At 41.9% G+C, this 10,375-nt stretch overlaps 1 protein-coding gene across 2 annotated transcripts; it reads left to right on the top strand.

Moving 5' to 3' along the window:
- The first annotated feature begins 1,812 nt into the window (after positions 1–1,812).
- bambia (BMP and activin membrane-bound inhibitor (Xenopus laevis) homolog a) lies at positions 1,813–6,389 on the top strand. 2 transcript variants are annotated; one of them, XM_038798235.1, is made up of 3 exons: positions 1,813–2,185; positions 4,452–4,736; positions 5,475–6,389. In XM_038798235.1, exons 1-3 carry the CDS (start codon positions 2,110–2,112, stop codon positions 5,891–5,893), a joined length of 780 nt encoding a protein of 259 aa, XP_038654163.1. In that variant the 5' UTR covers positions 1,813–2,109; the 3' UTR covers positions 5,894–6,389. The 2 variants fall into 2 exon arrangements, with proteins under 2 accessions (XP_038654163.1, XP_038654165.1); XM_038798237.1 differs by lacking the exon at positions 1,813–2,185 and adding an exon at positions 2,231–2,443.
- The last annotated feature ends 3,986 nt before the right edge of the window (positions 6,390–10,375 follow it).

Raw genomic sequence — 10,375 nt, 5'->3', positions numbered from 1 at the left:
GTAGTATAATATTTTGTCAATGTGAAGGTGGAGTGTATTGCTTTACATTTTGTCAATGTGAACGTGGAGTATATAGCTGTACATTTTGTCAATGTGAATGAGAATATAGCTGTATATTGTGTGTGAAATCCTGAAGCAGAATGGTTTGAATGGAATGCAATTGGGTGGAACATTCGTCATTTTCGAATTTCAATCCAAACTGCGACAAATAGGCAGCAATTGTAAAAGGTTCTAAGGTTTCATAGTCGGCGCCTGAATTCTCTTTTTTTAAAGACTTTATGAAGTACAATTGTGAATGTCATTTCTTTTTTGTGTTAAAATATTCTGTGGGAACTGGCTAAATGACACACACATTTGGTTCAATACTTTGCTTTCAAAGTGGAGATATCACATGCGATAGGTCTAAGGGCTTTGTCTTTTGATGGCCTGAGACGGTATACCAACAAAGTAATTAACATATCACTGACAATATTCCATTGGGTTGATACTGATCACAATCGGTGGTGTTTACAGCGTATTGTTTTGAGGCTGATAATTGACTGTCAGTTGCTCTCTCTGTCGTCTCTGTGGCGCCGGGTGTCTTTTGATTGCTAATTTAACTTAACTGTCTGCAGCTCCTCCTCCCGTAAGACACAAAAAACACACACTCTGCCTCTCCAGCCTGACGTGAACTCCCCATTCCCCACACAAACAGCGCCTGCTATATCCGGCAGCTATGCAAGGTACCCTGAAACTTCTGCACTCCTTTCACATTGACTATTTAAACTGCATCACAGCAATGCCGTATAATCTCTCCAGGGACGGATCCTCGAGTCCAGAATCCAGTCTTACGATGGAAATGCACAAGGTTTTAAAAAAAAGAAGTAACGTTTCCTTGCATTGATTTTAAAAGCAAATTGGGGGGAAAAGCGGAGTGCTTGATTGAAGGATCTGGGATGTTGCGGTTCATTGCTGAACCGACACTGGGCATTATGTTTCAGGATAATGAATCATAATGATGTGTAGACAGGCGGTATTCATACCCACTGTCTCAAACTTCACCAACAAGGTGGAGTCTGTATTCAATGATAGTCATTACATTTCACACAACATTAAAGTAAAGGTTACATTCCCCCCCCCCCCCCCCCCATCCTACATCCTACATGTTTCCATATATATCTCCTACCTATTCCATTCTAACCCTGTTAAGTGTTCAAATACACCGTGTTGGCACGTCCAGTTTGAACCGAAAGCTATTATTTGACCATTTAAAAAATAGCCCTTTTCAAATCGATGCTGCATTGTTTCCACGCTAATTATTACAAACATTTCCCGATGATATGCAAGTTTTTCTTTAATTACAGTTCTTATGCAATTCTTACACAATTCCAGAGAGGGTTGAAATGAGATTTGTTTTCTGGGAGAAGGTTAGGAATGGGATGTGAAATTATTCTGCTGCGGATTTTTAATATATATATATATAGGAAAGTTCCCTGGGGAGAGCTGGAGTATGAATTAACCTGTGTGTGTTTGTGGGGGGAGGGGGGGGGGATGTGATTGACAGGATAAAAGATCCACTCACCAACTGGTCTTCAAGAGCAACGTTACCTCGGAAACGGGCAGAACCAATCACTGGGGGCTTGGGGGGCGGGATGTAACCGCCCCTGTGTCCGGTCCATCCATTCCCGTCTCCAGCTCCAGATTCTGGGGCGGGGCCATTGGATATCTCAGAGATCTGACAGGTTATGTGCAGGGATAAGGGCGGGGCGATTGCATGCAAGTGGGTGGGGTTGCTAGCATTGAGAGCGGGGAGGTATTGAGTGGGGCAGCGTTAAAGCTGCGCCTTGGAGGGGGAGGGGAAAGACTGAATGTTGCAGTGTCTGCTTTTAAAAAGCAGGGAGAGAGGATTGAGAGGGAGTGAAACCAACCAGCATCCACGGCAAGTCGGCTGCCACGCTCTCTATGGAGCTTGTGTTGTGACTAACAGTAGCAGGAGGGACACATTCACCCATCACGTCCCCAGCGGAACGGCCAGAGAGGCTGGGAAAAGAGTGCTTGGCAGGAGAATCGGGCTGTGGAAGTAGACTTGGGGGAGGGGGGGAAACGGTGGAAAAATATAGTACAACTTAAATGGATCGCCATCCCAATCTCATCTCGATTTGGTTACAGCTGGAACTGTGTGCGATGGCCATCCTCTTGACTAAAGGTGAGTGAAGGTTGAGAGAGGTGAACAGTGTACAGCCCATACACCTTCATTCACCCCGGGAGTCCTCAGCGTGAAAGTCCTCATCCCTTCACCATTTAGCCCCGAAGCCTTCTGAACTCATTCTCTTCTGAATAAATGCAGAGAGCCAGTCTGTGCTCTGCACCCTGTGCAATCCTGGCATTGCCATTATTGTAACACAGCCGCTGGTAACACACATTTCCTCTCGCTTGTCCTGGCACTTCATTGCCCTCCATTGATGTAAGTAGACCTAAGGGGCACGCGGTTGTCAAAATGTTTTTGTAAGCCGCCCTTAATGAATTTCTAAACGCTAAGAGCAAAAGGACCAGGTTCCCTCTTAAAAGGTTACAGGGTCGCCTGAAGCGGATTAGAAAAAAAGTCCATGAACTCTTTTTTTAAGAAGTAAAAAAAGTTCATGATTCCTCTCGGGAGGATGGACGGATAATTATTGAGAATCTACAACTTGACCCTCGATTGACAATCCTCAAATATATCTTTAAATGAAGCATTCGCTCTGAATTCTCGGGCCTATGTTAGTTTTTTTTGGCTTGTACAGCGGCAGGCGGTGGGGAATGCAAGTTATAAGAGATTTCACTTCCAGTCTTTTTTTTTTAAAAAATCTGGGGGAGATTTTGGCTGTTTGGCTGTGACTGATGTGCTGCCCTGATTTAACAGCGCTGCAAGTTGGGTTCATTGTTTTGTTTATTCATTAATTTTTATTTTTGGTACAAACCTGTAATTAACCCAGATAAGAAGCCCTGTCGTCAGCAGCTGGGTCTTTCTAACAGCATCAAAGGGCAGAGTTTGGGAGTGATCCAGACTGATGATGAGGAGCCACCGATACTGAAACTATGTGCCTGATAATGATATAATTAGGGGATCAGTCTCCTACCAGTTCACATCAAAAGCTTACATTTTAAAGGAAAAAAGTCTGTAGTGTCTCCTGTAGCCGTGTTGGCGGAGTGCAAACTTGATTTTTAAAAGCTCCCCCATATTTAGTAAAGATAGAATGAATGGCTGTTTTATGAGTTGTATCAAACTGTTTAATTTTGGTCTAAAGAGTTTTCAAGGCTGACTTTTTCTTTTTTGTTATATTGAGTAAAATTTGCAAACTGGACCGCTCTAAAGTTCGCCACAAGAACTAGGAACAGGAGTAAATCCGTTCGGTCAATAAGTTTTACATCTAAGGGAAGTTTGAACGTAGGACCGTAACTAATGTATCCACATTAGTAATCTTACACAGCCTATCCTTCACCTTCCATTAGTCCGGAGTCATTAAGCGCTGGGAAGTTGCTCTTCGGGGTCTGTTAACGTTAAGAGCTGAGCTTAGGTGGCTGAAACCTGATCGCTTTCAGGCGAATATGGCAAGGTTTCTTAGCCCTGCTGCGTACAAAGAGAAGTTTTAAAAAGTAATTTCTCAGAGGCAGAATCTATTAAGATTTTTAATACGAGAGAGATGCCGTGGATATTTTTTAGGCTTGTTACTAGTCGGAGAGGCTCCTGCAAGGCCACGGTTTAATATTAAAAGTTTATTTTTGTTTGTGAAATCTCTCTTGGCGTTTTTCCTCCCATCACAAACCAGCTTGTATGTAAAGCCAGAACGATCGAGCCTGCTGACTTTTAAGATGTTGCACTTTTTTTTTTGGTGTGTGTAAATAAGTTTCCATTTGGCAAACAAACCACTAATTATAAGCTTCATGGCTGCTGTTTTAGAATGCTGCCTGAGAGGCTTTTCTGTAGCAATGGTCTGAAAGAAAAGCTCTTTTGTGTTCTTTCTATATCTGCTTCGCTTTCCACTTTGAAAATAACTGGTTTCGAAGGCCCATGCAGTTTTTATAAAGTGCTGTGTTGTGGGTGTGAATAATTCTCAGCTTTGAAGGACTGGAGTGGTTGACTTTCAAATGGTCTGCCATTTGATTGGAAATTTCTTGATCAGCAGACTTCATCCCGGTCAATGTTTTTTTTGCCAGTGTTATTGTGTTTTCCAGGTCGGCTGATGTGGGTGGGGAAAAAAGCTTTAGGTTTAATAACTTAAGCATACTGGGGTGCTTTTGGAAACATGGCTCCAGGAGCTGGAAGGAGTAACCTACTAATTATCAACTTTCTTGTGAGCTCAAGTCAAAAAGTACACATCAGCATTTGAGAATCTTGTCTCTTGCTGTGCAGCCAATTAATAATTCATGTTCCAATTGATTGGTCAAGTCTGATCAGAAATGAACTTATTTCCCCCCTTTTTTTTAACTTTTAGGTGAAATTAGATGCTACTGTGATGCATCTAACTGTGTGGCAACGGGTTATATGTGCAAGTCGGAACTGTCTGCGTGTTTTTCAAGGCTCCTGGACCCCCAGAACACGAACTCTCCTTTAACTCACGGATGCTTAGACACTGTTTCGAATTCAGCAAACATCTGCCGTGCCAAAAGATCCCAGAATCACACAGGGACCTGGCCCATGTTGGAGTGCTGTCACGAGGATATGTGCAATTATAGAGGGCTGCAAGACGTTCTTTCACATCCTGGGAGTGATGGCTCTGGTAAGAGAGCTTTCGCTGTTAAATCTCTGCCTGATCTATAAGGCGATGACAGCCAAGACTTTGGATGGCTGGTATTGATTTTGTTAATGTAATTAGAGACACAGGGCGGGAATGGCAAGATCACGAGCTGAATCTTGAGCGGTAAGATATTATGTGTCTCTGCTAACATTAGAGGACCAGTAAAAGGTTTTCCCTCTTAAGTATTTTGTTGTCTTTCAGGGGAAGCAAATTAGATTAAAGTGAAAGGGTTTCCTGGATTTTGGTTTATTGAACCTCAGTGCAATCTTACTTGTCTTGTTCTGTTTGTTATTAAAACTTTGGAGGTAATAGGAACACGAGTGTGTAACCTCCTAAATGCTTAATTGATTATGGCGTAGATATACCAGTTGATTAGAGATGATTTGATTTTTGAAGTGTTTTAATGTAATATAATAAAATATGGTTGTAGCAGCAATCTTTTAATGACTCCCTGGACTTGTTGGGTCTTCCGACAATAAAGGGCTGTAAAATGATTTATACTGAGATAAGATATAGGAGCAGAAATAGGCCACTCGGCCCATCGAGTCTGCTCCGCCATTCAATCATGGCTGATATTTTTCTCATCCCCCGTTCTCCTGCCTTATCCCCATAACCCCTGATCCCCTTATAAATCAATGCAAAAAGTCAGTTGCTTGTTAAGGGTACTAATTCTGCTCACTCTTACACTTTTTTTTCCTGTTTCTTCTCTCCCCGTCTTAGATCAGGGAACCCGGTATCATCTGGATTCCAGTAAGAACCTGATCTCCAGGGTGCAAGAACTCACTTCCTCGAAGGAGCTCTGGTTTAGGGCAGCAGTGATCGCCGTGCCCATTGCGGGTGGGCTCATCCTAGTTTTGCTGATCATGCTGGCCTTGCGCATGCTGCGCAGCGAGAACAAAAGACTTCAGGACCAGCGGCGGCAGATGTTGTCTCGTTTGCATTACAGTTTCCATGGCCACCACTCCAAGAAGGGGCAGGTGGCGAAGTTAGACTTGGAGTGTATGGTACCTGTGACTGGCCAGGAGAACTGCTGTATGACCTGTGATAAAATCAGGCACTCCGACCTCAGTAACGATAAGCTTCTCTCTCTGGTTCACTGGGGAATGTACAGCAGACACGGAAAGCTAGAGTTTGTATGACCCCCCCACCCCTCTTGAGTTTTAACTGGGAGCCGCTCGTGGTTCGATTCTGCTGGACAAGTGCACTTTATGTGAAAAGACAATCATGGACTCACCGAGAACTGTAATTTATATTAAAAACAAAAGACTGCAAAGGTTGAACAAGGGACCCGGTTTTAAATATTCTACACGTTTTAGAGTCCTTGCCTCTGTGAAGGTTTCTGAGATTTCTCATTTGCACACTTTGTATAAGGATGAATTCTACACTTGTTTCTAGAAACAGCTCCGATAGCTCGGAGAGAGGGGGAAACAAAAGGAAAAGATTGATTTTTTTTGTTTTTGTTTTTGAGCTGGCAAAAATGGAGAAAAACTGATGTATACTTAGTGCTCCTGCTCTTTATATGTTTCCTGTTCCAATTATTGTACAGATCTGAAAATATATTTTTTCTCTAATTCTGATCAGGTATCCTAGTTTTATTGTAGATGAAAATCCCAATTAAATGCATTCTTTGGAGGACTAGCTCTAATATTTTATTTACAGTCAGGGGATTTCTCGTTCGATAGAATCAATTTAAAAGAAAATGGCTGCAGAAGGCAGTAGCGATTGTCAGGTTGTAGCTTGACTACACAAGAAGCTGTACTTGGTTGCGTTTTCTCCTCCCATTAGCTGTAATAATGTGAAAGGAAATTTGTTCACAATTTGTCCCCTATTTTTCCTTCCCATATGTTCTCTCCCCCTCTCTCTCTCAGAATGTGGCTATTATAGCCATGTCGGACAAAGTCCTATTCTATCATTTTCGATGGGTGGCATGGTGACAGTGGTTAGCACTGCTGCCTCATAGCGCCAGTGACCTGAGTTGAATTCTGACTTTGGGTGACTTGAGTGGAGTTTGCACGTTTTCCCTGGCCTGGGTGGGTGTCCTCCAGATGCTCCAATTTCCTCCCACAGTCCAAAGATGTGTCGGTTAGGCAGATTGGCCATGCCAAATTGCCCCTTAGTGTCCAAGGACGTATAGGCTAGGTTATGGGGATAGAGTGGGGGAGCGGGCCTGGGTAGGATTTCCTTTCAGTGAGTCAGTGCAGACTTGATGTCCTTCTGGCCTCCTTCACTGTAGGTGTAAGAATTCTATGAATCCTCCCAACCCCTCCAGAAAGTAGCTACTTGCCTGTTTTATATTCTGCCATTAATTTGCACTTTACTATTTAGTTGAACATGAAACAATCAACAATCCCATGTAATTATGCTTGGCTGCAGGCCAGAAGGACATTTCCATTCTCATAAACACTAAATCCATGCAACTGACTTCCATGTACTCTTAAAGATACTGCCTGACTATCTGTGGCTGTAGGTGTTTTCTTTGGGTGTAACTCCTATCTTGCGTTAGTATTGATTTATATTGTCACATTTTGTCGTCTTAGTGAACTTTTTTTTTACCACCCATCAGAGGAAGATCCTGAGGCTTATCCAATCTCAAAACAAGCTTGTTCTGCTTTCCACCGCTCTTTCTGAATTAAATAATACTGTATTTTCTTTCGAATCAGTTTCAACAGATAACCCCATATACATTCATAGTTAAGATGCTCTTATTTCCTTTACCCAACTACTGTCATCACTTGTGATTGCATTCAATTCCTAGCTTTTTCACCAAATATTTATATAGTTCTTTTTTCATCCAAACGTACACTGTCAAGTTATACATTTTATTACAAGGCATAGTTTTCCTGTGAAACTGGCGGCACGGTGGTGCAGTAGATAGCACCGCTGCCTTACAGCGCCGAGGACCCGGTTCGATCTCAGCCCCAGATCACTGTCAGTGGAGTTTGCACATTCTCTCCCCCTGTCTGCGTGGGTCTCGCCCCCACAGCCCAAAAGGATGTGAGGGTAGGTGAATTGGCCACACTAAATTGCCCCTGAATTGGATATTCTAAATTTAAATTTATTTTTTAAAAGTCTTCCTGTGAAACCATGATTTTTAAATAAAGTTTTGTATCAATGAAAAGGATATATAATAAAATGGGGCATCAGGTAAAGCTGTTGGTAATTTCACAAACAGTTGCAAATCTGGAAGGATTACCTCGTGGAAGATTGGTAAATTACACTTTGATTGCTTAAATGAGCTGTGAAATATTACTTTGGTAGGCTTGGAACAGAATGGAAAAATGTCTTTGATTCTTTTATTTATTTATATAATATATATTATATATATTTATATAATCAAAGAAAACGTTTTTATCAAAAGACATATATATATATATATATAACATAACCATTTTAATTTAGTGGGATGGATTTATGTATAGCACCATAAGACAAAGGAGCAGAATGACACCATTCGGCCCATCGAGGCTGCTCCGCCATTCAACCATGGCTGATATGTTTCTCATTCCTCATTCTCCTGCCTTCTCTAAGAATGGAAAGTTTGCCCTAACCTACCATTTTTGTTCCTCGCCATTCAGGTTACTGCTACTTTAGTCATACAACTGAACTGGTAGCTATTGTGTATGTGATATAATTGCCCATTTTTCTGCCCTTTCACTGCTAAATTGAATGGACAAATGGTCAATGGTCAAAAAGCAAAGAGTAAGGGTAAAGTGAAGCATGTTCAAGTTGACATGCAGTGAGTCGTGGAGTGCCACAAGGATCTGTGCCTCTGGATTTTACAGTCTACATTAGTTTAAGACGAGAGATGGATAGAGTAATGTGTCTTAAACTTGTTGATGAAATAAAGCTCGGCGCGAATGTGAGCTTTGAGGCTGCCAAGAGATATGGACTGGTTAAGTGAGTTGGCAACAAGATGTTAGATGGAGTGTAATGTGGGGAAGAGTAAAATTAGAAAAGTAGAATATCTTATGGTGCAAACCTTGCAAACGTTGAATCTTAGAGATATGTGGGTGTACTCCAACAGAGCCACAAAGCCAGCATGCAGGCAAAGCAAGAAGATGGCATATTGACCTTTTCGATATGCAGGATTGGAGTACAAGAATAAAGAACTCATGCTGCAATTGTACAAGGTTTTGGTGAGACCACACCTGGAATCTGCTATGCAGTTTTAGCTCCATATGTAAGAATGGATATACTTACACTGGAAGCAGTACAGCGAAGATGCACTAAATTGTTATCTGGGAGGAGAGGGTTGTCATTTGAGCGGCTGAGTAAATTGGGTCCATATTCTCTGGAGTTTAAAAGGCTGAGAGGTGATCTCATTCAAACATACAAAATTCCGAAGGGGCTTCGCAGGGTAGACACCAATTTTGTTTGATAAAATATTCCTCCGAAGCTCCTCATGACATAGTAAAAAAAAACGTTAAAATTGCTATATAATTGCACCTAGTCAATAAAATGATTTAATACCTCATTTTTTTACAAGAATGACTGAAGATAAAGCAATACTACTACATAAAGAAAAGTAGGCAATATCTATGAGAGAAACTAGCCGCCATTTCTTTTGGCTGTGCGCTGACTGAAAAAGCATTAAGTCTATCTTGCCCTTAGCCTACTCTGCCAAACCAATTGTGTCTGCTGAATATTCGGGTTAATCACAGCCTGGGACTGAGCCTGATTTTCTTCCAGTCCAAAGGATATTGAAGCAAATTGTAGGATGCAGGATCTGTTAACTCAGCACAGATCAGGAATTGCCACAGGGATCTTTAATAGTGTGGTTCAGTACCATTTATGGCCTCGGCATGTTACTATGGTTTCACTCAGTGCTTTTCTTTTAATCATGGTTTATCCTTGATCAATAATGCATCTTGTTCTATGGTAATAACAAATAACTACAGCACAAAAAAAAACAAGCCATTTGACCCAAATGGTGTTTGATCCACGTGAGTCTCCTCATTCTTTGCAGTGCAGGAGGAGTTTATTAATAGTTAAAAGCACAAGTCTTTTGATTGCATGGTATTGAAAGAGTGATTGTGTAATGAATCGCATCAATTTTTATTTGCAGCCATATCCTAAAGAAATCGGACAAACCATTCTCTTTAAATTAAAAGAAATGGTGTAAATCTCTGAAATGGAGGTCAGTTTTTTCTTATAAATTTAGGGAACCCAATTAATTTTTTCCAATTACGGAACAATTTAGCGTGGCTAATCCACCTACCCTGCACATCTTTCGGTTGTGGGGGCGAAACCCACACAAACATGGAGAATGTGCAAACTCCACACGGACAGTGACCCAGGGTCGGGATACGAACCCGGATCCTCAGTACCGTAGGCAGCAATGCTAACCACTGTGCCACCGTGCTGCCCTGTCAGTTTTAATAATTTTTTTTTTTTAAATTTTAGATTACCCAATTATTTTTTCCAATTAAGGGGCAATTTAGCGTGGCCAATCCACCTACTCTGCACATTTTTGGGTTGTGGGGGCGAAACCCATGCAGACACGGGGAGAATATGCAAACTCCACACGGACAGTGACCCAGAGCCGGGATCGAACCTGGGACCTCAGCGCCATGAGGCGGTTGTGCTAACCACTAGGCCACCGTGCTGCCCGTCAGTTTTAA

The sequence above is a fragment of the Scyliorhinus canicula genome, chromosome 5 (assembly GCF_902713615.1).
Source record: "Scyliorhinus canicula chromosome 5, sScyCan1.1, whole genome shotgun sequence".
In the NCBI taxonomy this organism is placed as follows: domain Eukaryota; kingdom Metazoa; phylum Chordata; class Chondrichthyes; order Carcharhiniformes; family Scyliorhinidae; genus Scyliorhinus; species Scyliorhinus canicula.
The sequence above is the reverse complement of the archived record's forward strand: the minus strand, read 5'-3'. Positions and strand labels throughout refer to the sequence as shown.

What these genes read in the sequence shown, in the direction of transcription:
- bambia (XM_038798235.1), top strand. Translation starts at nt 2,110, where the DNA reads ATGGATCGCCATCCCAATCTCATCTCGATTTGGTTACAGCTGGAACTG. An exon ending in GGCCATCCTCTTGACTAAAG is followed by an intron (nt 2,186 to 4,451) that starts GTGAGTGAAGGT and finishes TTTAACTTTTAG; the next exon opens with GTGAAATTAGATGCTACTGT. An exon ending in TCCTGGGAGTGATGGCTCTG is followed by an intron (nt 4,737 to 5,474) that starts GTAAGAGAGCTT and finishes TCCCCGTCTTAG; the next exon opens with ATCAGGGAACCCGGTATCAT.